Below are 27,991 nucleotides of genomic sequence, written 5' to 3' on the forward strand. Positions count from 1 at the left end.
AGACGCTGGTGCCATCCCTGGTTGGGAAAATTCCCCTGGAGGAGGAAACGGCAACCTACTCCAGTATTCTCGCCTGGAAAATAACATGGACAGAGGAGCCCTGACCGGCTACAGTCCATGGTGTTGCAGAATCTGACATGACTGAGCATGCACACATAAAGGACTATATATACAAAGTTCTTTATTACCTTCAAATTTGATTGACTTTGGCTATAGCTTTATTTTTGTGCAACAATTGTGACATCTAGTGGTTATTCTAAGTACTTCTAAGGAATGATTTCATGTGTTTTCATTAAATGCATTCAAATATGAGAACTTGCTATTTAAATAACACTATAACAAATATCCTTATAGACACCCTTTTACATACTTAATTATATGGGATAAAGACCAAGGAACAAGCTAGTGGTGGTGGTGGTTTAGTCTCTAAGTCGTGTCTGACTCTTATGATCCCACGGACTGTAGCCTGCCAGGCTCCTCTGTCCATGGCATGCTCCAAGCAAGAATACTGGAGGGGGTTGCCATTTCCTTCTCCAGAGGATCTTCCTGACCCAGGAATCAAACCTGGGTCTCCTGCATTGCAGGCAGATTCTTTACCAACTGAGCTATGAGGGAAGCCTAGTGGAGGTGATGAAATTCCAGTTGAGTTATTTAAAATCCTAAAAGATGGAGCTGTTAAAGTGCTGCACTCAATATGCCAGCAAATTTGGGAAAACTCAGAAGTGGCCACAGGACTGGAAAAGGTCAGTTTTCATTACAATCCTAAAGAAGGGCAATACCAAAGAAAGTTCAAACTGCCATACAGTTGTGATCACCTCACATGCTAACTAAGTTATGCTCAAAATCCTTCAAGCTAGGCTTTGACAGTACACGAACCGAGAACTTCAGATGTACAGGCTGGGTTAAGGAAAAGCAGAGGAACCAGAGATCAAGTCGCCAACATTCATTAGATCATGGAGAAAGCAAAGGAGTTCCAGGAAAACATCTACTTGTGCTTCATTGACTGTGCTAAAACCTTTGACTGTGGGTTTCCACGACTCTGAGCACTCCCCCCGGCCCGGTGTGTTTTCCAAAGCACCGGCAGAAGCAGTTTATCTGCGGGCAGTCTCTGCGTCTCGCAGGGGGCCGGCCGGGGCCGCACGCGTGGTCAGCATACAGCTTCTGCCTGACTCCTCCTCAGCTGTCTCTTTGTCCAGCCGCCAGTGGGTCACAGAGACGGTCGTCAGCACCCTGGTCATTTCCTCCAGCTCTGAGATTGTCAGCCGTGACCGTGACTTAGGACTTGGTGGATTTTTTGTTGTTGTTAAACTTTTTATTTCGCATTGGGGTGTAGGCGACTAACAAGCTTGTGGTGGCTTCAGGTGGATAACAAAGGGACTCAGTCATCCATACACATGTATCCATTCTCCCCCAAACTCCCCTCCCAGCCAGGCAGCCACGTGACACTGAGCAGAGTGCCCTGTGCTGTCCAGCAGGCCCTTGCTGGTTCTCCATGCTAAACACAGCAGTGTGTCCATGTCCATCCCAAACTCCCTGACTATCCCTTCCCCCATCCTTCCCCCTGGGAACCATAAGGATATTATAGAGTATTGAGCAGAGTTCCCTGTGCTGGACAGCAGGTCCTTGCTCGTTCTCTGTGTGAAATACAGCAGTGTGTCCATGTCCATCCCAGACTCCCTGACCATCCCTTCCCCCATCCTTCCCCCACCTCTGCAACCATAAGTTCTTTCTCTAAGTCTGTGAGTCTCTTTCTGTTTTGTGCCTGCGTTCATTGGTATCGTTTCTTTTCAGACTCCACATATACAGGATGTGACACAATATTTCTTGTCTGTCTTGACTTCACTCAGTACAACACGGCAGAATTGGACTGGGGGAGATGGCTACGTGAACAACACGTTGAAAGAGTTTATTAAAACTCAGAAGTTCTCAAATGCAACAAGTTCAACAGAAACACTTGAGTCCTTCAGCTGCTTCGGCCACTCTGCTGTTGCTGTCGCTCAGTCGCGTCCGACTCTTTGCGACCCCGTGGACTGCAGCACTCCAGGCCTCCCTGTCCGTCACCGACTCCCAGAGTTTATTCAAACTCATGTCCATTGAGTCGGAGACGCCATCCAACCATCTCATCCTCTGTCGCCCCCTTCTCCTCCCGCCTTCAATCTTTCCCAGCATCAGGGTCTTTTCCAGTGAGTCAGCTCTTCCCATTAGGTGGCCAGAGGATTGGAGCTTCAGCTTCAGTCCTTCCACTCTGCTCAGCACAGACTGCACGACCTTCAGGGTGAGTTGCTGGTGGATTTAAAAATAGGAAGAGGCTCAGAATCCATCCCTGGCCTGAAAGCACCTGTTGCTTGTATCACGAGCTGCTTTTGACTTGATGACATCATCGGTCGGGGGCAGATCACAGGGTGGCTGAGCAAAACCACGGTAAGGATCCTTTCGTGAATAAGGAGTTATGATTCTCAGTGTATTTTTGAGAATTGCTTTAACTGTCCCAAGGAGGCGACGATTCCTGCTTCTCGTCTGTCGCCTCGGCTACCCCTGCCCCAAGCCCTGCATTCCTCTCCATCTCTTCCTATAACCTCAGATTCTGCCAAGTCACCGAGCTTGCCCCAGGGGAACACTGACTCTCAGGTCCCCCCGTCTGCAGTTGGGGCTTTGTGCTAACCACCAGCTTCCCTCAAGACAGCGCCTCCCCACCAAAGGTCACATCTGGCCTCAGGGCCAGTGTTCCCCTTCTCCAAGTTGAGAAAAACAAAAGAAAAATCCTTCCTGTCTTTCTTGCCTAAAATGTAGGCAATTAGCACAGGTTCCACTTGCAGAAATTTGGTATTTCTTTTGCTTGGAGAGAGAATGCTTTTGAGACGAGGGGTGTCTGTCTGGCTCTGGGGTTGATGAGTTTGCAGTGGGTGCCTAAAGGCTCTTTGCTAAAGAGTTTTCTGGGGAATTCCCCAGTGGTGCAGTGGTTACAGTTCTGTGCTCTGCCTGCTGAGGACCCAAGTTCAAACCCTGCTCAGGGAACTAAGATCTGGCAGGCTGCAAGGCCAAAAATAAATGAAATCAAGTTAAATGAAATGAAATAAAATAGTCTTCTTGTTGTAGCCATGCATTCCGGGAAACAGACTCACTCAGAAGGACGACGCAGATCGTGGAGTGTGGTTGATTACACCAGCCGGCCCCAGGCAGGGTCTCCTCTTAGCCAAGGACCCCGACCAGTGTTTGAAAACCTTATATACCCTAAGTGTACATGCCCAAACCCACCTCCCCAAATTCCCTGAAACTACTGTGAACAAAGGAAAAAGAAAGATACAAAGTTAGCCCGTGATCACATGCCTTAAGCCTAGGTGGTTAACAGTGGACAATTATCAATAGGCCTGTGGTCGTACCCCAATAAGCGTAATACAATGTATGACAGTATTCGCTTACACAGATAATTAGTGTATTCTTTTAGGCAATGGAGAGCCCCGGGGCTCTTCCATGGGGCGGGGGCGGGGTGGGGGGGCTGGTTTTCCACTTGGTAAGTCGTTTCCATAGATACTGGGCATAGAGCTCAAAGTCCACAGTCCGGCCCAGGATGGAGTTCTGCTTTCAAGACGGAGCCTGTTCTGTCTGTTTCCTCCTTCATTCTGGGACACATTTGGGACACATGAAAAGATAATATGGAATTGGTAGTGAGAGTTGGACTATACAGAAAGCTGAGAGCCGAAGAATTGATGCTTTTGAAGTGTGGTGTTGGAGGAGACACTTGAGACTCCCCTGGACTGCAAGGAGATCCAACCAGTCCATCCTAAAGGAGATCAGCCCTAAATGTTCATTGGAAGGACTGATGCTCAAGCTGAGACTCCAATCCTTTGGCCACCTGATGAGAAGAACTGACTCATTTGAAAAGACCCTGATGCTGGGAAAGATTGAACGTGGGAGGAGAAGGGGATGACAGAGGATGAGATGGTTGGATGGCATCACCGACTCGATGGACATGAGTTTGAGCAAACTCCGGGAGTTGGTGATGGACAGGGAAGCCTGGCGTGCTGCAGTCCATGGGGTCGCAAAGAGTCAGACACAGCAGAGCGACTGAACTGAACTAAACTGGTAAAAGGTCTTCAAAGTGCTGAGTATGTGAGGGAGAAAAAGAGAAAAATGTGTGGCTAAAACCATCTCTCCCATATTCTTGTATGAGCTTCTCTAAAGCCGGCAAAAGCAGCTCTGGGCACGTAGGAAGGACTGGATCCATTTTTCCCATGTCTGCTTAGAAATTCATGGATTTTTCCCTCCTTTTCTTTTTCCTTCTATTAGCATGTGGTGTGCCTTGGTTAACTTTCAAATATTAACCCAACCTTGCATTTCTGGGATAAACCACTTTTGGCCATGGTCTGTCATCCTTTTAATGGATACACTTTTGAATTCGATTTGCTGCTATTTTGTTAAGGATTTCTGTATCCGATTCTGTATATTGGTCTGTAATTCTGCTGTGTTGTTTTATTTTTGGTAACATCTTTGTCTGACTTTGTATTCACAGTGATTCAAGCCTCATGGAACAAGTGAGGAATTGTCCCGTCTGCATTATCATCAAAAGAGTTTGTGAAGGTCATTTTTCTTCCCTGTGGTAGACTACGTGAGACAGTGTGGGCCTGGAGGTTGCTTTATGGCCAGGCTATTAATTATAACGCCAATGTCTTTATGATGTCTGTTATTCATGTATGAGTATTCATGTTTTCTACTTTTCCTTCTGTTAGCTTTGGTAACTTACATCTTTCAAGGATGTATTTCACCTTAGTGATTGAGTTCATTAGTAAAAATGCTGATACTCTTCCCTTGCGGTCCTTTTTAAAAAAGAAATTATTGGCTTATAGTTAATTTACAATATTGCCTTAGTTTCTGCTGTACACCAAAGTGAATCAGTTATATATATATATATATATATATATATATATATATATCAACTCTTTTTGAGGTTCTTTTCCCATACAGGTCATTACAGAGTAGGGACTAGAGTTCCCTGTGCTATAGAGCAGGTCCTTACTCAGTTCAGTTCAGTCGCTCAGTCATGTCCAGTTCTTTGCAACCCCATGGACTGCAGCATGCCAGCCTTCCTTGTCCATCACCAACTCCCAAAGCTTGCTCAAACTCATGTCCATCATGTCGGTGATGCCATCCAGCCATGTCATCCTCTGTTGTCCCCTTCTCCTCCTGTCCTCAATCCCTCCCAGCGTCAGAGTCTCTTCCAATGAGTCAACTCTTCGCATGAGGTGGCCAAAGTATTGGAGTTTCCGCTTCAGCATCAGTCCTTCCAGTGAACACCCAGGACTGATCTCTTTTAGAATGGACTGGTTGGATCTCCTTGCAGTCCAAGGGACTCTCAAGAGTCTTCTCCAGCACCACAGTCCAAAAGCATCAATTCTTCTGCACTCAGCTTTCTTTAGAGTCCAACTCTCACATCCATACATGACTACTGGAAAAACCATAGCTTTGACTAGAGGGACCTTTGTCAGCAAAGTAATGTCTCTGCATTTTAATATGTTGTTTAGGTTGGTCATAACTTTCCTCCCAAGGAGCAAGCGTCTTAATTTCATGGCTGCAGTCACCATCTGCAGTGATTTTGGAGCCCCAAAAAATAAAAGTCTGACACTGTTTCCACTGTTTACCCATCTATCTGCCATGAAGTGATGGGACCGGATGCCATGATCTTCGTTTTCTGAACGTTGAGCTTTAAGCCAGCTCTTTCACTCTCGTCTGTCACTTCCATCAAGCGGTCCTTAAAGTTCTCTTCTATACATAGTCATGTGCATATGTCAATCTCAGTCTAGAAGATGTATCCCTCCCCGTCTCTCATCCCCTTTTTCCACGTCTGTGCCTCTACTTCTGCTGTATAACTAAGTCCGTCTGTGCCACTGTTTAGATTCGACATGTAAGTGACATCATACGACATTTGTCTTTGTCTGATCTACTTCCCTTCGTAGGGCAGTGTCTAGGTCCATCCATGTAATGTTCGCTCTTTTTCCTGGCTGCATAGTATTCCATTGTATACATGTACTACATCTTCTTTACACAATTCAAAGAATACACACACACACACACAGATACACACACACAGATACAAACACACACATACACACACATGCACACACAGATACACACACATACAGACACACAAATACACACACACATGCACACACAGATACACATATACACACAAACATACACACAAACACACACACATGTAGATACACACACACAGACAGACACACACAAACACACACAGACACACACACACATACACACACATAAACATATAAACACACATACACACACAGAGCATCTTCTCATCAAAGTCTGGGTCAAGTGTGCAGCCCTGTACAAACACACACATACAAACACACACAGATACACACAAGCACACACACATGCACACACAGACACACACAGACACACACACAGACACACACACAGACACACACACACAAATACACACATATACACACATACCTATATACACACACAGACACATACATACACACACAAACAAACACACATACACACACACACACACACATACACAGAGCATCTTCTCAAGGTCCAGGTCAAGTGCGCAGCCCTTACTTCCTCCAGAGGGAGGGGACAGCCCGGGCCTCTGAGTGCCCTCCTGTCTTTCACCAGCTGCTCTTGCAGCCTTGAAAGTGAAAGTCAGTCATGTCTGACTCTTTGCAGTCCATGGGATTCTCCAGGCAAGAATCCTGGAGTGGGGAGCCTTTCCCTCCTCCAGGGGACCTTCCCCACCCAGGGATGGAACCCAGGTCTCCCACACTGCAGGCAGGTTCTTTACCAGCTGAGTGCCTTGGGGGTGCTCTAACTCTCTTGCCCCCCTCCCCTGACCTGTATGCAGACGGAACAAACCCCGGCGTCAGTAAGACAGAATCCAGGTGCTGCTCCCAACAGGAGGACCTGGGAGGATCCTATCAAGCCAGGTGTGCCCTGAAGCCACAGGGACCCAAACTGCCCCCATTCTGCTCTGCCCTGGGGCTTCTCTCTTCACTGGCACCCCCAAAAGCTGCCTTTCTGATCCTCACACAAGCCCCAGGAGTCTGGGAAATAAACGGCAATTTAGAATTGGAGGGGGTGGTGATGGTGGGGAGGGTGGTGCTTTTCCCTGTCCACATTCCTCTAGCTCCCCCCAATCTCCTTCCCTCTCACCATCAGAGTGACAGCGGAGAGGAGGAGTAATAGACCCAGGGGCCACAAGCCAGCTCCAGGGCCACGTCAGGAGCGCAGGGCTGTGCCTTTCAAGCCAGGGACCTGGCACAGATGGAGTGAGTGCCCAACTGCTTGTGACCCCGTGAACTGCACCCCAGCAGGCTCCTCTGTCCATGGGGTTCTCCAGGCAAGGATACTGGAGTGGGTTGCCATGCCCAAGAATGAATAAGTGAATGAGTGAGTAAGTGAATGAATGAGTGCATAAATGAGTGAATGAATGAATGAGTGAACAGATGAATAAATAAGCGCAGGAATGAATGAGTGAGTGAGTGAATGAATGAGTGAATGAGTAAATGAACGAGTGATGAAGGAGGCAGCCCAGGGCAGGCCTTTGCCTGCAACAGGGGGAAAGCCCAGGTCCGCACACACCCTTCCTGGCTGGGAAGTGCCCGTGGTGGGGAGGGGGCGGTTAGGGACCCGGGTGCAGGCCCACCTAGGATCCCCAGCTGACCGGCTGGTGCCCAGGCCTGCAACGTGGCGTTTTCGGTCTAGTGGGCCAGCCTGCAGGTACCCTGATGGCGGACAGAATGGCCACCCTCCCTCCCGCCCCGGACCCTTCCCTCCCCCCACCCCCACCCCCACCCCCCCCCCACCCCCACCCCCCACCCCCCCCCCCCCCCCGCCACCCGACCCTTCCCCCACCCCCACCCCTCCCCCGCCCCGGACCCTTCCCTCACCCCCCCCACCCTTCCCTCACCCCCCCCCGACCCTTCCCTCCCCCCCACCCTTCCTCCCCCCCCCCGACCCTTCCCTCCCCCCCCCCGACCCTTCCCTCCCCCCCTTCCCCCCCACCCCTCCCCCGCCCCGCCCGCGGCTCCTCCCCCACCTCTTGGCCCCTCCCCCGCGGCCAGCGCCGGAGCGGAGGGGGCCCCCGCCCAGGTGGGCTCTTGGCTGGCGTCCAGCGGGCGCTCAGGCCTGTAGCCCCGGGCTTCGCCCCAGGCCAGGAGGCTGAGCTGAGCTGGAGACGCGCGGCCCAGGGGCAGTCTCTCTCCCCTCCCGTCCGGGGGGCCGCCCTCCTCCCCGCCCCCGTGCTCTGCCCCGGCCTGTGACTCTGCTCCGCAATTAGCAGGGCGCCCCCCATCTCCGACCCTGCCGCTCCTGGCTTGTCCCTTCCCCGTTGGCCCCCAACCCGCTCCCCCCACCCCCGCGGTGGTGGGCAAGTTCCCCAGACCCCCCACAGGAAACCCTGGGTGCACAGGCTTCTCATTAGTGGGGTGGGGGGGGGGCGCCGGCACAGGCCGCCCAAAGCCAGTCCTCACTAAGGCCCTGATGAGGGATGAGAGGCACTCCCACAGGCGGGAGAAGCCAGTCCAGATCCTGTCCAGACTCAGTCCTGTCCCACTCTCTGCAACCACAAGGACGGTAGCCTGCCAGGCTCCTCTGTCCATCGGATTCTCTAGGCCAGGATACCGCAATGGGTAGCCTTTCCCTCCTCCAGGGGATCTTCCCCACCCAGGGATGGAACCCAGGTCTCCCGCATTGCGGGCGGATTCTTTACCAGCTGAGCCACCAGGGAAGCACAACAGTACTGGAGTGGGTAGCCTGTCCCTTCTCCAGGGGAAACCTTGCCCACCCAGGAATCCAAGCGGGCTCTCCTGCATTGCAGGCAGATTCCTTACCAACTGAGCCACCAGGGAAACCCTGGGGCTGGGGTGACCAAGGATGGGAGACTGAATCCAGCTGTCAGGCAACCGGGGCCGCACTTGTGTGTGCGTTGGAGCCGGGGGTTGGGGGGGCAAGCTAGGTGGCACCACTGGTTCCAGTACTAGAGTGGGGAGGACGCAGGAGACCCTGGGGACGAGGGGGACAGCCTCTGTGACCTCCACGGGTTCCAACACTGGACTCTGAGGGATGCTGGTAGGTGAGGGATGCTGGTAGGTGACTCTGAGGGATGCTGGCAGGTGAGGGATGCTGGTAGGTGACTCTGAGGGATGCTGGCAGGTGAGGGATGCTGGTAGGTGACTCTGAGGGGTGCTGGCAGGTGAGGGATGTTGGTAGGTGACTCTGAGGGGTGTTGGCAGGTGACATGCGGATATTTGGGGGTGGGGACTCTATGATGAGCATCACTGGGGTCCACACCGTCTTGGGGAGAGGGACCCCAGCGCCCTGGCCGTCTGGCCAGATGAGCTGTCTTTAGGGAGTGGGGCTGTCTGCAGGAATCGGTGGCCTGGTTCTCAGGGGTGGAGGCGGGATGTTTGCTTCCATGGGTCTCAGGAAGCAGAGGACAGGTTCTTCTGCACAAATGGGCCACTTAATTAGTGCCTGCCTCCTAAAGGGTGCTTAGCCGATCAGTCCTCTGCTACTCTTTGTGACCCCATGGACTGTAGCCCGCCAGGCTCCTCTGTGCGTGCTATTCTCCAGGCAAGAATACTGGAGTGGGCTGCCACGCCCTCCTCCAGGGGATCTTCCCCACCGTGGGATCGAACCCAGGTCTCCAGCACTGCAGGCGATTCTTCACCATCTGAGCCACCAGGGTGAGCTGGATCATTTTTCTAGAGACAGGATCGTCTGTGAGTCGATGGCGGCTAGGAAGAAGTCTGCTGGGAGGGCACGGCCCCCCCCACCCCCCCGCCCCAGGTTTGGGCCGCTGCAGGACCTCTCTAGGTCTTCCTCCTGAGCGGGTGTGAATCGCACTTGGCTCGTCCCCTTTGCAAACTTTATGGGGAGATTATCTGGAAGTCCGGGAGCTCTCCAAGGCCTTTTCTGCCGGCACTGACAGTACCGATCCGTGCGTCACGTTCGCGGGCACCTCGGGGACGCCGCAGGCCCCGGAGCCGGGCTCCGGGCAGGCAGGGCCCGCGGGGAGATCGCCCGCTGCGCACTCCGCCTGCGCCCCGGGAAGGGCCGGACCGGCCATTCCCGCCTCGCCCGGCGGTTGCGAGGCTTTTTTTTCCTTCCAGCTTTCGGGCGGAAGCAGAGTTCTCGCAGGCGGTGGGCGTGGGACCGGAGTCCTTCTGCATTTTGAGGATGGAGAGAAAAGACCGGAGTTTTCTGAGCCGGTGTTTGGAGCGAGATGTTTGCAAAGCCCTCGGCGACCCGTGCGTAACGCCGGAGAAGCCAGCCCGGGTGAGGGCGCGCCAGCAGGAAGGAGGTAGGGGCTTGCGTGGCCCGCGCCGAGGCCCTGGGCCGCAATTCAGAGCGAAACCCGAAATCCAGCGCCCCGCCCGGAGGTGGCTTCTTGCAACATTAATTACCGCAGAAACGCCTGCCGGGCCGCCTAATGCATTCATCGCGACGGAGAGCCACTCATTGTTTGTTTAGCGGTGGTCTCCTGGAAGGAAAAAAAAAAAAGGCCCTCTTTAGACGCCCTCCCTAGTACACTGCTTTGCTCCCCGAAAAAATAATGTTTTTCTTCAATAAAACGCAGAGGACCGGGCCTGTGATTAAATCTGAAAGGAAAGAGTTTTAATGTCCACCATATGTTTGCAAAGTATATGGCGAGGAAAAGAGAGAATTCCACTGAAAAGCAAACAGCATTTCCTCCTACAAAATATGTTGTTAAAATTGCCTTTTTTTTTTTTTTCATAGAGGGTTATTTTAAAACATGTCCTGGCCCCAAGGTGGGATTTATAGCAAACATGAGATGGAAAAAAATATATGTATGTATATATACATTTTTTGTGGGGGTGTGTCTTTGGCAGCTCAGAGGCAGCCCCCACTCCAAATAGGAGCCGGAAACCCACCCTGCTCCCTCTTGCCCTTTATTAATATTATAGATGTCGAATTTGTCGACAGGATCAATCTTATCCATTCAGGAGCTGGATTAACAGAGCCCCGTTGTAATGAAAATCTATTAGCCTCCTGTTTGAAACACGGATGTTTGCGTCAATCAATAAACAGCCTACTGGAGAATACAAAAGCAGGTTTCTAAATTTGAAAGGGGTGGGGGGAGGAAGGAGAGCCAGCTAAGAAAAGTGTGAAGACCTCTGTAAAATCAAGCCTCTCTGATCGATACTTATAAATAGTTAATGTGTGGGGAGGGGTCGATTGTTGTTAAAAAAAGGAAAAAAGAAAAGATCTTGTGTGAAAACCATCAACACCTCCACTCTGTTATTATTTTTGATAGAAATTGTCTTTTGAATTAAGGGCTGAGAAAGTGGGCCAAACTGAAGGGGCACTCCTTGAAAATTCCTGTGTTTCGTGGGCAGCGAAGATGACCCCTGGGGTGGCCGGTGGGTCTGTAAGTTGCTGGGCTTTGGGGAGATCAAACTGAGTGGGTGACTCCCACCAGCCCTCCCGGGGGGCATGGAGGCCACCCACTCCCAAGACGGCAGCTTCTTCTACTCCGCTCTTAAGAAGCTCATGGCATGAAATTTCAAGTCAATTGGTTTGGGTCACAGGAGCTTCGTGTCCCTGGGCTGAACGTGAACACTCGGAGCCCTGCCCTGGAAGCCTCAGATAAACCAAATATGAAACATCTGAATATTCATCACCTTCCCCCGCCCCGCTGGCCTCCCAAATACAGGGAAGCCGGCAGCTGTAGTTCATTAAGATCCACCTAATTCACATCGGGAAAGTCAGATTATTTCCCAAAATCGACCGTGGCCAGTGTCCAGCTCCTGCCGTCTGCAGTCTGTCCCTGGGTCCCTCGGACCACAGTGCTTGTGGGGGTGTTGGGGGGTGGTCAGCTGTGTCCACGGGCTCTTTCCCCAGATATCCCGGGGGCTCAGGGCTGGGTGGAGGAGCCTGGACGTTCACGTTGAAGTTCAGATGAAGGTGCGGAAGCGCAGCTAAGAAGTCTGGGGGTCGTTTCTTTGCTTCGGGTGATGCGAGAACAGAGAGGGGGCAGAAACCACCCCCCCCGTCCCACCCCCCCCCCCACCCATCGCCCGCCTGCACCTTGCCCACCCTGCTCCAAGGGTTTCAGGACGGGAGGCCGAATCTAGCCGTTTCTGCCCCTGGGGACCAGGGTGTCTGAGCTTTCTAGCTCAGCCTGGGTTCGGAGAGGACGCCTGGGCGGGCTGGCTAACTGTGGTAACTGGGGGTGAGTGATGAGGTACAGCGTTCCAGCTCTGCACCATGACAGTGTGGTCCCAGCCTGCGTTGGCGGAGTAGGGGGGCGTCCTCAAGAATTCAGGAAATCTGACCTGGAAGGACAGGGCTCACATATAACCGTTCAGGTTGGGAGCAAGGAGGGTCCCTCCCAGCCAGCACCACCCCCCCCAACCGCCACCACTAGCTCCTGCCAACTGTGGGGGGGACCCTCTGGCAGGCTGGCTGTGAACCCTTCTTGGGATGTTCACTTCCCCCATCTACCAAGTAGGGGCCTGGGTCTGTGGGCACGCCTGGACCAACACAGAACTGGGGGCATCTGCAGGCTGCAGAAAGACCCCGGTCCTTCTGCCTCTAGTCAGAGACCCTGCCCTCCTCCGCAGCACGAGGCACGCCTGCCGTTACTATTTCGTTCAGTCTCATCTGTGTCCGCGTCTCTTCCCAGGTGGACCGAGGGCAGGGGTCGGACCCCTGGGACCTGTGTTAGCACTCTGTGTTCATGGCGGTTTCTGAGCAGCGGGCCTTGGATCCACAACCCGGGAGAGCCCGGGGTGTGTTCCCAGCTTCTGGTGGAATCCACGTTGGAACTTCCGTCTTCTCCCAGAAACCAGATCCCCGTCTCTCGCTCCCCAACCCAGCCCAACCCATGGCGTCTTTTCCTTTTCTTTTTTTTTTTTTTTTTTAAGAAAGCAGCTATGCTTTCGTTTCTATCCACAAACTTTTCTGAAGCCTCTTTCAAAGCTGGCAGAATGCACAGGACACATGAAAGCATCCACAACCTCCCAAGACAAGTTGAGATTTTTAAAAAGGTCTCTCTTTTTGGGCCCCTTCTTCTCTGGGGGAAGGTGCGGGGGGGGGGGGTGGTGAGAGTCTGCAGAAACTGGAAACAAGAGCCCCTTATACCCGGGAGGGTCTGAGCTCCGGGCAAACCATCCCCCCTCCGCTCCCCGAACCTTGCCCCGGCGGAAATGTAAATGTAACATTTCATAAACCATACCCACCCTGCGGCCTTGGGCACCGACTTGAATTAGCAAAAATATGTGTTCGAAAAAGTCCTTGCCCAGGCTGAAATATGAAAAATAACTCTGAGGGTGGGTTTGGCCGACTCTGGTTGAAAGGTGACAAGGTTAAGGAGGTGTGTGTGTGTGTGTGTGTGTACACGTATGTGTGTGTGTGTGTGTGTGTGTGTGTGCGCGTGCCCCTGGCTAGGGACAGACGGGGAAGGGGTTCAGGGGACATCTGGCTCCTCACTCCCGAAAAGTGAGAGGGTTTGCTCATCAAGCGAAACTGATTTTATGAAAATCTTATCACAGGCACGGCCTTGGGACTGACGGAAGCAGCTGGTTGGATGGCTTCCTTCCTCCCAGGACGGGTTATTTTGGAACCAAGTGTCGACTGGGAATCAAATATGGAAATCAAAATTGGGAAGGGGGTGACTTTAACTCTCTCTTGGACTCGAGTTTTTGGATACCCAGGATCACCAGCTGGAGGAGACCCCTGGGAACCGCCTGACCCTAACTCCCAGCAAGTTCCCTCTTGGGTGGGGTTCAAGGTTCCAGGGATGGGGGGCGGCCCTGTTTGGGGGCCTGGGACTTCTCACCCCCTGTTCCCTGCAAGTGAAACTCGGGCCTTGTAAGACCCAGCTACTGTGTGCCCCCCAGAGGAGGCTGGGTCCCCAGGTTGGCCGCGAAGGTCAGGGAGGAGGGGCGCAGGCTGCAGGCCAGGTGTCCCTGGGGAACCAGCCTCCTCACCTGAGGCCTGGAAGAGCTACCCTCCCCTCGGAAGCCTCCAGAAAGAGGCTCAAGCGGAGGGCCCCGGCCGCTTTGACCCCACTTCCGCGCCTGTCAGTCCACTGTTTCCAGCAAATACCGAGTTCCCTGGTGGGCGGGCCGGGCCCCCGACCGGGCAAACCTGGAGGACGCTCGCAGTGGACCAAGGGACCGCGGGGGCAGACCTGGGGCGCGCGACGCGCCTGCGGCCAGGACTCGGAGCTCCTGGGGCCGCCCCGCGCCCCGACCCCGCGCGCCCCCTCCAGCTCCGGCCGCGGCCTTCGGCGTCTCCCCCAACCCAGCGCAGACCCGCGAGGCGGCTGCATGTTTAATACATGACGGGTATTTGTACTTGTGTGTGATAGGCGCGCGCCTCCGCTTTGATGAGTGCGGCGGCGGTGACAAAGCCCTGTTTGTCAAGTTGCGAGCGCCGCTTTGCCTTTTCGCTTTTGAAGTCCGCGGGGGAGCAGGCCACGGGCCCCCCGCTCCCGCCCCGACTCCCCCCAAGTCCTTCCCACCCCCCAGCTCCGTCCGCCGCACGCGGGGCCGAGCCCACCCGGGGCCGCGCGCACGAGCGCCGGGCACAGCGATCCTGCAGGGTGGACCGAGGGCGCAGAGGACCGGACGGAAACCCGGGGGAGAGACTGAGGGGGCGAGGGAGGGCGGCGGCGGGGAGGAAGGGCCTCGGAAGGACGGGACGAAGGAGAGAAGGAAGCTCTGCTGTGTCTGCATTCCGTCCCCCTCTTTCCCGCCTTCCTGGCCTCCCACCCCCCAGGTCGAGGCACCCCCCGTGCGAACTCGACCTTGGCCCTGGGGCTTCACTTTCGTTCCCACCGACGGAAACGCTGGACGCCCAGGGCGCCCCGGATCCTGGGTTCTGGCTCATCGGCGCTTCGCAGGATGAGGAACTGACTCCAGAAAAATTGCAAAAGGAACTCCTCCAAAACCCGTAACACTCCCCCAACCCGCCTTCCACCCCCGTAACCCCTCGTCCCAACTCCCTGGCGGAGGGGAAGGGCGGGTGGAAGGGGCCGCCAGGAGACATGACAGAAAGCAAAAAAAAAAAAAAAAATTTAAGCGGGGAGGGGGCAGAAAAGTCACTTTATTTGCGGACGGAATTTGCATTTTGGAGAACGGATAGCTTGTGTCGCTGCCATGGGTGCAAATGCATTTCGGATTGCAGTTGAGAAAAAGCGAATCCTTTTAAAGCACGTTATAGCGTTCCGAGAGAGGTAGGGTCTGGTCAGGAGAACCAAGACACAAGCAAAAAAAAAAATAGATGTCTCCCCCCCGCCCCCAATAAATCTCTCAGACACCAGGCTGACAGCACGGCTTGAACAAGAAGGCTGCGTCGGTCCGGCGCCCCCAAGGACCGCTGTGTACGAACCGGTTCTCCCAGCGAGGGAGCCGCCGGCTTCTCCGCGTCTGGACTCGCGCGTCCCAGGCAGCCGAGGGCCGCAGGGTCCGTGTCCGGCCCCTCCGAGGTCTCCGAGCCGCTCTGCCCAGCCGCTGCCGCCGCCGCGGAGACTCGGACGCCCACGTTCGCCCTTCCTCGCTGTTTCGGGGTTCTCCAACTGTCCCCCCGATCAGGCCGCGCGCGCGCGCGCGCACACCCTCTCCGGGGGGAGATCCGGCGGGTCCAGCCACGCCGTGCCCAACCGCATCGCCAAGTTGGGAGTCCATTCTCCCCCGTGGGATGGCGCATCAGCGCCGCCGCCCCGGTGTCCCCTCGGTGGCGTCTCGGCGCGGCCACGCCCGGACGCCGCATCCCGCGGGGAACAGATTCGAGGCGCGAGGCTGCGGCGCTCCTCCCGGTACCGGGCCGCCGAGGACGTCTTCACCATCCCCAAAGTCCTCCTCGAGTTTCCTTTCCGCCGGCCATTGCGAGAACACGGATACCTGTTCGCGGCGCTGAGTCTTTGCGCCCCTGCGCGCGCGCGCTCTCTCTCCATATCGGTCTCTCTCTCTCCCTTCAAAAACGTGATCTTTACCGCTTCACACCAAGGTGCCACAGACGCCAAACAGTGATGAAATCAAAAGAAAACCAATTGCCGGACTGGAGGTGGGGGAGAGATAGCGCCTCCGCGTGCGCCCGCCGCCGAGCCGCGAGGTGTAATTGCTGCAGACAGAGAGCGTTGGGGGTTGGGCGCAGAGGTAGCCGCGTATAAATAGTGAGATCTCAAATTGAAAGGCATAAATAACAGCAGGAGGGACCTGCCTTCACACGGACGGTCCTCTCCGCGCGCGGGAGGCGTGCGGACCACAGCCCGGCTCCTCGCCAGCCCCGCGGACCCCCGCGGCCCCCCCCCGTTCCCACCCCCACACCCCCAGGCAGCCATGGAAGAACTCACGGCTTTTGTATCCAAATCTTTTGACCAGAAAAGCAAAGACGGCAGCGGCGGCGGCAGCGGCGGCGGCGGCGGCGGCAAGAAAGAGTCCATCACGTACAGGGAAGTTTTGGAGAGCGGACTGGCGCGCTCGCGGGAGCTGGGGGTCTCGGAGTCCAACCTCCACGACATAACGGAGGCCGGCGGCCACTGCCCGGTGCATCTCTTTAAGGACCACGTGGACACCGAGAAGGACAAACTGAAGGAGTTCGGTTCGGGGAGGGCGGCGGAAGGTAAGCCGGGCCGGACGCAGGCTCCGGGAGGGGCCCGGAGCTTCCCGTGGCCACCGAGCCCGGCCGTCCGGCGTCTCGCTCTGCGCTGCGCGGAGGCCCCGGGGAGGGGGCGCCGCAAGGGGCTCTTCGTTTCGCCCCCAAAAAGCTGAACGTGACAGCCACGGCTCGGACGCAGAAGGGCCCCGGCCGCCACCCGTCGCCAGGCTTTTCATAAGAAAGAAACCGGCCGGAGAACCGAGGAGGCAGGGGCGGATGGAGGCCCTGGATCCGAGGGCGGGCAGCGGCCCGGGGTCCGCGCGCACCGCGTCCCCTGGGGGCTTTGGTATTGGGTGCCAGCGGGCCCTTTCCCCGGATGGAGAGCGAGCCGGGTGTTTGGGCTTACCAAGGCCGGTCGAGGGTAAGGCTGGCGGCCGCGCGCCCGTGTGCCCGCTGGGGTGTCTGTGTGTCCCGGGACGGGCCCCGGTGCTCTCTCCAGGCGCCAGTCGCCTGCCCGCTTCCCCCGCTAGAAATGGGCCGCGTGGGGGACCGCGCCGGCAGGCAGGCGTCGGCCCCTTCCTTCGCCTCTCAGCCCCGGGCCCTCGTAGGCAGAACTTTGCCTTGATGTTGGCTGCCGCGGGGCCCGTGAAATTAAAACCAGCCCTGTGCCCGCAGGTGGTCAGGGTCTGTGCGGGGCAGAAGGGCCCGGGGAGGCTCGGGAACCTCTCTCGCGCGCGCGCGCGGCGGCCCAGACCCCGGCCGTCAGGGCGCCAGCGGGCCCTCCTGCAGGACCCCCATCCTGCGGCTTTTCCTGATATCTCCGAGGCGTTTCGGCGCTGTCCTTGACTGCAGAGGCGGCCAGGAGGGGAGGCTTGTTTACAAGGGTTTTCTCAGCGGGGTCGAGATGGTCCCCACCGGGGGCCGATTTCCATGCAAACAGGGCAGCCGGCAGCTATAAATCAGAGGAATAAAACTGGCTGGTTTCTCAGCGGGGAGCGTTTGAAAGCGTCCGAAGGTCTATATTTCTCATGACAAAGCGAGGAGAAACAGAAGCTTGCCATATGGGGCGTGGGTCCCCGTGTCTTCCTCTTGCAGTGTTGAGAGGGGTCGGCATTGGCGACCCCTGGAAGCCCGTCGATCCCACACTTCGCTGGGGAAGTCCCCGGACGCGGGGCTTCAAGGCTGGCCCAGACTGCCTTTGGAAACCTTGACCTTAGCGGAGGCAGAAGGCTGGCGGAGGCTTAGTCCGGATAAGCCCCCGACCCCGTGAGAGTCCGCGCAGCCTGAGTTGGGATCGTCTTACCTCTGGGGCTAACCCCTTGGCGAGGCCTCACGCACCTGGCCCTATAATTCCTACAAAGACGGTGTGCTTTGATGGAGACGCGGTTGTCTGCCGGCCAGAGTCCTGGTCAGGGCCTACTTTTAATTTACAGCGCCTGGTGACTGACCTCCCGGACCCCTTCACGGCTTCCCCCATCCTCCTTAAAGGCTGAGTTCCCCCTCTGCCTGCCTCGGCTCACCCCTGGACAGTCAGGACAGAAAAACCCTGGCATTCGGCACCTGGAAAGAGGGCAGAGCACAATCGAGGCCTTTTTATTTTCTATTTTAAATAGACAGGAAGAGAAAGACAGGGCTGTAAAAAGTAGAAGCAAGAAAAATCGCAGTTGCCCCTTTCTTGTCTGGCTCTGCAGACCGCCCCCCGAGAAGGGCCGAGCCCCCCTGGCTGAATTGGCAGAATGGAGGGGTAGGAGACGCCTGGGGTGTGGAGAGACACGGAGGTGTTGAGCGCCCGGATCGTGTGGAACCGCTGAGCCTGTGGTTTCTGCAGAGCCTGCCCTGGGTTCTGCAGAACTTTCAAGGCCAGCTTCTCATTCTGGGGTCAAGTCCCTGGGGTTCAGGCTTAAGACACCTGCAGGTCGAGTCAAGGCGGGGCTACCTCTGGGAAAGGATATTTTTCCCTGTGGTGGAGAAGTAGGCAATCCTTGGAAAGGCATTTGTCTCAGGAGGTGAGAGGGCACTGGGTGCCCAGTACCCAGGAGCCTTGAGGAGAGATGTTTCAGGACTCCAGTGCTAGAGAGCATCTTAGGAACCCCCGCTGGGGGACAGGCTGGTTTCACTGATTTTCCCCTGGCCCCACGGAGAATTTGAGTCTTTCCCCCTTTGCAAGTCTTCGGGCTCACGGCTGAGGGCTTCTGCAGTGCTTCTGGACTCTTTTCAGAAGTTGTGGAAGCCCAGACTCTTTGGAGAGAGTTTACGGAAAGCCACTGTCTTCTCCTTGACCCAGAGGGGACATCTAATGAGGGCGTTGGGAGACCTTTCTGCCTGCACCCCCATAGCCCCTATGATCCGAGAAAAAAAACACAAGGGCTGCTGAAATGTTGTTCACTCTTTGCAATCTCATGGACTGCAGCATGCCAGGCCTTCCTGTCCATCACCATCTCCCCGAGTTTGGAGTTTGCCCAAACTCATGTCCATGGAGTCGGTGATGCCATCCAAGCATCCCATCCTCTGTCGTCCCCTTCTCCTCCCGCCTTCAGTCTTTCAGCATTGGGTCTGTTGGCTTCCACCAACTCCACGACTGGGGAGCCAACTTTTATTTTCAGTCCTGAGTTTGGTGTGGGCCTGCATTTCCTGGAGGTGGAAAGGAGAGGCGTCTGGGTTTGAATCTGGTTGATCCTGACCTTACTGCCCCCTCCCCCAGCAAATACAGATGCTCCTGTAATTTTTGGACCGAAGAGAGTTTGCACTCCTGGCGTCCTGTTGGAGCCTGAGAATGTGTCCAAGAGTCGGAGGGGCAAAACAGGAAGTCAGGAACCTGTGTTCTTGGGGGAACCGCTAGACGCCTTCCTGTGTGCCTTAAGATATGGCTTTGCCTTCTTGGGGGGGCTTCCCTGGTGGCTCAGACAGTAAAGAATCCACCTGCAATGCCAGAGACCCGGATTTGATCCCTGGGTGGAGAGGATCCCCTGGAGGAAGGCATGGCAACCCACTCCAGTATTCTTGCCTGGAGAATCCCACGGACGGAGGAGCCTGGCGGCTCGCAAAGTCAGACAGGACTGAGCGACTGTTTTCTTTTCTTCTTTGCTTTGTTGATCAGAGGGAGATGAGGTCCGCCGATTGCCCAGCTCTGTTGTGACCTGGAGGAAGCTCTGGCCTGGCTGGAGCTGCCCCTGTCCTGCTGAGGTTGGTGGGGGGACAGGGGTTCTCCCTGGCCTGGACCCTTAGCCAGGCCTGCGCTCTCCCTGAGCTCTTCGCAGGAGCTCCCACCAGGGACCCCGTACTTGGGTGACTCTGCCTATGCGTGTTTGACTTAATAATATTTAACACCCCGTTCCCTTTCCAAAAAAAAAAGAGAGAGAGAGGAAAGGGTGTGTGTTAGGTTCTGTCAATATGTCAACAGAGGCCAAGTGGATAATTGAGGGAACTGTTCGGAGATTAGGCCAAGATACACCAGCCGGGCTGGGATTCGGAGTCGTTACAAAAGAGCGCGTCTTGCCTGCGAGTTTGCTTTATCGGCTCCACGCAGCTGTGCGTCGGGGCGCGTTGTCCGCCGAGGCCCCGCGCCCCGTGGGCGCACCCAGTGTTCGGCCACGTCTAGCCAAAGCTTCCCGGCGCGCGGCCTGTTCGCCGCGCGCGGGGCCGGTGTTCCCAGCACTCAGGTCCGGCGGGCCGGCCCCGGGGAGGCGGAGGCCGGCGGAGGGGCTTTGCGCGGCCCCCGGGGGGGCCTGGGGAGCTCGGGCAGGGGCGCGTGGGGGGGACCTCAGCGCTGTGCCCTCGGCCGCCCATAGGTATCTACGACTGTAAGGACAAGCGCGACGACGTGAAGTCGGAGGACGAGGACGGGCAGACCAAGCTGAAGCAGCGGCGCAGCCGCACCAACTTCACGCTGGAGCAGCTCAACGAGCTGGAGCGGCTCTTCGACGAGACGCACTACCCCGACGCCTTCATGCGCGAGGAGCTCAGCCAACGCCTCGGGCTCTCCGAGGCGCGCGTGCAGGTGAGGCTCGCGGCCCCCGGAGCGCGCCCCCTCGGCCTTGGGGGCGCTTTCCAGGAGCGCGCGGAACCCCGGGGCTGGGGTGGGCGTTCGGAGGCTTCCCCGGGGCCTAGCTCGAGCCTTGCCTGGCACGCTCGCCCTTCTCGTCGAGCGCACAGGGTGGGTGACTGGGGGCGGGGGCTGGAGCTGGGCGTCCGGGGGCATCCCCGGGGTCTCGCGCGCGCCCTACCTGGCAGGCTCGCCCTCCGCATCTCGGTGACTGAGGCTCCTGCCCGCGCGGGGCCGGATTAGCCGGGGCGCCGGGCGGGGACCGGGGAGGGGGCGCGCAGGGGCGGCGACGCGGGCGCATGGAATTGGTGATGTCCCCATCTGGCGAGCCACCGGCTGCTGGGGGGTGGGGTGCGCCCGCACGTGCGCGGGGGAGGGGGCGCTCCCGGGTAGTTTTGTTGTCTTTTTTTTTTTTTTTTTAATCTCGGGTTGTTGTAAACGTGGAAGTGAAGCGGACGACTTTATTGATGGGGGAGGGTGGTGGAGACCCCCTTCCTGACGGGCCCCGCCTCTGCAGGCGCTGCCGACGGCCGGCCCTGCCAGTCCTGCTGGGCTTTTCCGTCGGCGTTGACGGTTCCGGGCAGGACAGCAGAGCCCGAGAGAAGGAAAAGAGGGTCACGGTCCCTGGGCTCCGGGGACTGGTTATTTAAATAAATGGAATTAATGCGGCCAACGGGGGGAGGGGACCGCGTGCAGCCGGGGCTTTGAAAGAACGGCTTTCTTGTAGCTGTAGGATCAACGTCTTTAAACACGACTGGGCTAAGATTGTACGCAGGAAACGAAAACACGGAACGGGTTTTAGAGACAGTGTTTTACAAAAGCTTTCATTTGGGGAGCGAGGGGGAAGGTGTTTGCATTCTGTGTCCTTCCCGTTTCCTCCCTGCCGCCGCGGTAACTGGGGTTTCTTAGGCGGGGATGCCGCAGTCCCCCAGCCTGTCCAGGACTCTCCGTGGCCTGACGCGGTGGTGCAGTCCGCGTCCCTGGGACCGCGGGCCGGCTGGCTCTGGGGACCTCGTCCCCGAGCCCATTTGTCCCGGCGTCTGTGGCCGAGGCGAGGAGGGGCGCGAGGCGGAGAGGGGGGGGACTCCTGGCCACCTTTCTCCGTCAAGATGGATGGGGCTGCCCTATATAAATTAATGAAAAGATTAAACTTTTGCTGAAGGGGACATCAACTTTTATGTCATTTCACAGCCTTTCTGCCCGGGATCTGTAATATCTCCCAGGCCTTGATGTACTGTTTCTATAAAAATAAATTACTTGTAATTTAATTCCACACTATTTCTTTCAGTAGTCTATTACTGAATAGCACCTTCGCAGGAGAGACCGAGTTGGCAGAAAATTGCTTCTTGGGTGGCTACAGATCTTGAGAAAAGCCCTGAAAAAAAAAAAAAAAAGGTTCAGGGGGCGGATCGGAGGTGGGAAAATGAAAAAAGTGAGGCACAGGCCTATTGATCCAGAGTTGGATTAAAATGTAACGATTGTAAATAATAATAAAAATAAACATGGGGATATAAGAAATGAAATAATTTCCGATTGGCCACGGGGAGAAGCATCTTGTAATAAAGAGAAGGCAGAAAGTGGTCATAAAAACCAATTAGTTAAAACTCGGACCCTGCTGTGCCGAAGCCAGGAAAGGGGGGCGGGGGAAGGTGAACTCAAAAAGGAAGAGACGAAAATGCGCTATATTTTAATCCTGAGTCTGAACTGTTGGGTAATCCTTTTCGGTACAGGCTGTCCTGTGTTGTTAGAGGATAGTGTTTCAATTTAGAGTGGAAATTTGCTGTAAATAAATTGAAGACCCTTTGGAAGCTGGTCCTTATTAACCTTTTATTTTTAGTGCTGTACTGGAAAACTCATATCACCCAGCTGTCAGGGTTATAATCGAAAGTTATGAGACCACGGTGAGGCGCGGGCGGTAATTTAATTACGACAAATATCTTTGGGTTTATGGCGCAGAGCTAAATTAAATGTCATTATTCACTGTCTGTAATGGAAATCAAAAGGAAATCAGATTACAGCATTTGTGAGAGAAATCAGCGAGTGATCCTTAATGAAGAAATAACTGTCTAAAGCAGTGTCGCGTGCTTTACTTAGCATATTCAGGACTAATTGGAATTGATCGTGAATCACCCCAAGACTGATTTATTATCGCCGAACGCAGCGGCTAATTCATCACTTTTATTCTCCGTAATCTTATTTTTTTTCTTCTTCCCCCGTGCTGAAGGGAAAGTGAGTTTTCTTTCTTAGATTTAAATAGGATTCTGTTTTCGAGGAAAAAATGCCCTTGGTGGTGGTGGGGGGTGGTGGTGGTGCAGAATTTTCGCATCTGGCTCCAAATTTTCACATCCTTTGCTGAGGATGGCCGGGTACCGGACCCCAAGGAGAAGGCGGTGTCCAGGAAGGGTCGGAAACCGAGAGCGGTCCCAGTCCCCAGCTGAGTGCAAGGCAGCGGCGATTTGGGGCGGATCATGGGTAGGGAAGGAATCGGAGTGCAGGCTTTGGAAATGCAATCAGGATTTGTGAATCTCCACACATCTTGAGAAGAGGCACGGTTTTGGAAAATTCTTTTTGGAGCAACGGGGCATTCAAATTTGCCAGGCTCCTTGCAGCGTGGTGGGGTGAGCTTTCCTACGCTTGGTGGGGGAGAAGTCAGTTCTGTTAGGACAGGCGGGTCCTAGAGGTCAGCCTTGGATGGAAAACGGGCCCTTAAAAGAGGCTGCGAGGGAAAGTTCAGGTGTCCTAGAGTCCAGGCTGTGGGAGTTGAGGTTTCCTGGGCAGGCTGGGAGACGGGAGCGGCCCCGGGCCCTGAGCTTGGAGCATCACAGGGTCCCCGACTTCCCCTGAGAGGTGGGGCGTGGTCCGAGTTATCCTGGAGCACCACAGAGGGGACAGGGTGAGAGAGGCTGGAGGGGGAGTTCTGGAGAAAGTCAGGAAGGAAAAAATCAAGTGCTGAGGAACCCAGATGGAGGGGAAGCCCTGGATTCCATCTGCATGGGCCTGTTTGGAGGAAGGGGGCAGTGAGTGTGGGGAGGACTGGATGGGGCATTGGGGGGGTGTGGGGCTTTACACCCCAATCTTGTCGTCAGGCCTCTGATACTCGTTTGCTTGGGTCTCAACACCCTTTCAGGAGACTCTGAGCCACTCCAGTTACATTTCCTGTACCTGAAATCCAGGGTCTGCATTTTGTGTGTGTGGGGGCTGGGGGGGGGTGGTGGTGTGTGCACCAGTCTTTGGGAATCAAGAATGGTCATGACTCTGGGATGTGTAGCTGGGACCCTCCAGGCTTCCAAGGAGGTGGGGCGGATGCCTTGGAGGACTTGGAGGTTCCTGGACCCCAGAGCTTGATTAGAGAGGAGGCTGGTCAGGAGGTGGAAGGTCAAGTTGGACCAGTGGCCTGATGGGCTGGAGTGGGGGCTGCCGGCACAAAACGCTGTAACGTTCTCCACGGCCACCCAAGGACCTTCTTGGGCTTCCCTGGTGGCTCAGATGGTAAAGAATCCGCCTGCCAATGCAGGAGACCTGAGTTCGATGCCTGGGTGGGGAAGATCCCCTGGAGGAGGGCATGGCAACCCACTCCAGTATCCTTGCCTGGAGAATCCCAAGGACAGAGGAGCCTGGCGGGCTACAGTCCATGGGGTCACAGAGTCAGACAGGACTGAGCGACTAAGCACAGCAGAGAGGACCCCTGCTCGCTTTCAGTCCTGGATGCTAAGGCTCTAGTCCCACTTAGCTGAGGACACATGTCAGCAGCTCCAGGTGCCCAGTTGCGCTGAGGCTAAGGAGACAGGGGCAGGGGAGGGAGGCCTTGAGGGGGCCCACAGACAGCTTTTTTTGTGGGGGGGGCCGGGAACCCCAAGGGCCTTGCACAGCCTCTGGCGTTGTCTGGAAAGCAGGCTTTGCCTGCGCTCACGATGGGGGTGCACGTGTGTCCGCTCCACCCCAGGTTTGGTTCCAGAACCGGAGAGCCAAATGCCGCAAGCAGGAGAACCAGATGCACAAAGGTGGGTGCCGGGCGGTGGGGGCGGGGGAAGGGGGAGGGCCGAGGATGGGGGTGGGGGCGGCGGGGAGGGGGAGGGCCGAGAATGGAGGGGGGGAGGGGGAGGGCCAAGGATGGGTGGGGGCGGCGGGGAGGCCGCTGGGACGGTGAGGTGGGGGGAGGGCCGAGGGTGAGGGTGGGGGTGGGGGCGCGGGAGGCCACAGGGCGGAGGGTTCACTTCTCCTGTGCTCGCTCGCAGGCGTGATCCTGGGCACCGCCAGCCACCTGGACGCCTGCAGGGTGGCCCCCTACGTGAACATGGGTGCATTGAGGATGCCTTTCCAACAGGTAGCTCGGTTTTGTATTTTTACTTCTCCCCCCAGGGGAGCCGCCGCCTCCTCTAACCCGCCTGGGGGGAAGAAAGGGGAACCACTATTTCACAAGGGCGAGATTTATAAACCCATCGTGCTGCGCTGTGTGCATAGTGACACAATCCTGTCCGACTCTTTGCAACCCCATGGACTGCAGCACGCCAGGTCCGCTGTCCGTGGGATTTTTCCCAGGCAAGAACACTGGAGTGGGTTGTTGCCATGCCCTCTTCCAGGGGATCTTCCCCCGCCAGGAATCGAACCCGGGTCTCCTGCATTGCAGGCGAATTCTTTACCACTGAGTCACCAGGGAAGCCCTTTTAACCCGTTGGTGCTTATTAACATCACGCTATAAAAAAAACTCTGGAGAGTTCTGTTTGAGGGACGACTAGAACAGAAAGACACACTTTTTTTTTTTTTTTTTACGAAAGTCAGAGGGGAAAATAAAAAATGCTCCCCACCCAGGAAGCGCCCACTCGCTCGGTGCCTGATCGGGGACGGAGGTGGTGTGTCTCCCATTCGTGCGTGAGGACATTTTTCTGCAGCCAGCCTGGCCTCTCTGCATCTCAGTGGCGCGGAGGGGGGAGTGATCCTGGCCCTTGCACCTCAAGAGTTGGGGGTGCGCGGAGGGGGGAGTCGAGCCCAGCTGCCAGCAGGGCAGGCAGTCCTGTGCAAGGAGGGGGGCAGGTGGGGACAGAGGCCCTCGGAGTCCAGGTGTTCCAGGGGCCGCCCCACCGCCCCTGGTCTGGAGCAGCCTCTGGTGGGCGGCGGGAGCAGCGTGGCGGGACCTGCGGGGGGAGCTGGGCTAGAGGGGGCGCCCCTGCTGCTGCGGGAGGGGGCGGGGCCCAGCGTGGGGGCGGGGGCATGCACGCTGGTGGACGGGCGTGGGGGGACCCAGCGTGGGGGTGGGAGCCCCAGCGTTGGGGGGGAGCGTGCACGCTGGTGGGCGGGCGTCAGGGGGATGGGGGCCCAGCGTGGGGGTGGGGGCCTGCACGCTGTGGGGGGTGGGGGGAGGGGCCCAGGGGGGTCCGGCATGGCGCGGCGGCGGCCCAGCATGCGGGGCGGGAGCGTGCACGCTGGGGGTTGTCTCTGCGCCTGTGGGTGCTGAGGGCCGCGAGGTCTGAGGGTCTGACCTGGCCTGCAGGGCTGTCTAGGCGTGACAGCGTGGGGGGCCGTCTCGCCATGGAGGATCGTTTAGGGGTGACACTGTGGTTTCGGCTGGGAACTCCCGTGGGGCTGAAGGCAGGGAGGGAGTCCGGGGCTGTGGGCCGGGGAAGGGTCGGCACCCTGCTCCCTCGGACCCCGCCCCCAACCTCCAGGGCGGGGCCCCTCGCCCCCCAGCATCCCTGCCCAGGCCTGTAACGGCTATTACAGGGCCCGCTGCCCAGGCGTGGCGTCAGCGTTGGGCCCTCTGAAATGAGACCACTGGGAGCTCGAACACTTGGCTGTGCTCTTTTTGGAAGTGGGTGGTCACTTCCTCCTCCTGACCCAGGGATCGAACCCTGGTCTTCTGCACTACAGGCAGATTCTTTACCATCTGAGCCACCAGGGAAGCCCATATAAGTTGGAACTTTGCTCTGCATTTTTTACAAAATGCTGTGGCTCAGACGGTAAACGGTCTTTTGGAAGATTCCCAGACTCTGGCCCATGGGAAGGGGGCTGTGTATGTGTGTGGGCCGCGGAGCGGGGTGGTGGGAGTGGTGGAGGCCTGAGCTATAGGCAGGACCCTGAGTCCAGGGGCGTGTCAGACCATCAGCTGAGGGTGGGGAGAGGAGGGGGTACCAGGTGTAGACACCCGGATGCTGAGGTGGGCCCGGGGATCTGTGCAGATCCCCCAGCTCCTTGGGGGTGGGAAAGCCCCCCTCCCCCAAACAGCCAGTGACTCCCATCCAGACATCAGGTGTCCAGAGAACAGTGGGTGGTGGTCCCCTGGTGGGGGGGGATGGTCCCCTAGTCTGGGGGGGTGGTCCTCCTGGCAGGACAGGCAACGACCCCCATCTGGACAGTGGGTGTCCAGAGGACAGTGGGTCGTGGTCTGCTGGTGGTGGTGGGGGGGGTGATCCCCTGGTGGGGTGGTGGTTCTTTGGTCTGGGGGGGTTTCCTCGGGTCAGGAAAGCACCCCTTAGAACAGGCAATGACCTCCATCCCGACACAGGGTGTCCACAGGACAGTTGGGTGGTGGTCCCCTTGTCTGGGGGGTGTCCTCGAGGCAGGAAAGCACCCCTTACAACAGGCAATGACCTTCATCCAGACACCGTGTGTCCACAGGACAGTTGGGTGGTGGTCCCCTGGTGGGTGGTCCCTTGGTTAAGGGTGGTGCCCTGGTCTGGGGAGGGGTCCTCGGGGCAGGAAAGCGCCCCTCCCCGCCCAGAACACGCAGTGACTCCCATCCGGACACACCGGGTGTCCGGAGGACCGTGGGAGGTGGTCCCCTGGTTTGGGGGGGTCCTCGGTGCAGGAGAGCGCTCCCCCCACTAGTCCTGACTGTGCGGCTCTCCCACCCCAGGTTCAGGCACAGCTACAGCTGGAAGGCGTGGCGCACGCGCACCCGCACCTCCACCCGCACCTGGCGGCACACGCGCCCTACCTGATGTTCCCGCCGCCGCCCTTCGGGCTGCCCATCGCCTCCCTGGCCGAGTCGGCCTCGGCCGCCGCCGTCGTGGCCGCCGCGGCGAAGAGCAACAGCAAAAACTCCAGTATCGCCGACCTAAGGCTGAAGGCGCGCAAGCACGCGGAGGCCCTGGGGCTCTGACCCGCCGGCCCGCCGCCCCGCGCGCGCCCCGGGCCCCGCCACCCCGTGCATCCCTCCGTCCGTCAGTCCGTCCGTCCGCGGCGTCCTGCACTCTACCCCTCCGCTCCCCGCACCGCCCCCCACTCTCCGCCTCGCCGGGCCGCACGGACACCTCGGAGCCAGGGAGCAGCGAACTCCCCGCGCCGGGGCCGCCCTGGGAGATCCCTCTCCACCCCCTGCAGGCCTCGGGAGGGGACATCGGGGAGCGCACGGCA

The 27,991-nt window shown here is 57.1% G+C and overlaps 1 protein-coding gene across 2 annotated transcripts; it reads left to right on the forward strand.

The window, feature by feature from the left end:
• Nucleotides 1-16,000: 16,000 nt before the first annotated feature.
• SHOX (short stature homeobox) lies at nucleotides 16,001-27,737 on the forward strand. Of its 2 annotated transcripts, NM_001191546.2 has the most exons (5): nucleotides 16,341-16,623; nucleotides 20,388-20,596; nucleotides 24,585-24,642; nucleotides 24,877-24,973; nucleotides 27,464-27,737. In NM_001191546.2, exons 1-5 carry the CDS (start codon nucleotides 16,341-16,343, stop codon nucleotides 27,735-27,737), a joined length of 921 nt encoding a protein of 306 aa, NP_001178475.2. The 2 variants fall into 2 exon arrangements, with proteins under 2 accessions (XP_059732652.1, NP_001178475.2); XM_059876669.1 differs by lacking the exon at nucleotides 27,464-27,737 and having other exon boundaries at nucleotides 16,001-16,623; nucleotides 24,877-25,402.
• The last annotated feature ends 254 nt before the right edge of the window (nucleotides 27,738-27,991 follow it).

This window comes from Bos taurus, chromosome 2, assembly GCF_002263795.3.
Source record: "Bos taurus isolate L1 Dominette 01449 registration number 42190680 breed Hereford chromosome 2, ARS-UCD2.0, whole genome shotgun sequence".
NCBI lineage: Eukaryota > Metazoa > Chordata > Mammalia > Artiodactyla > Bovidae > Bos > Bos taurus.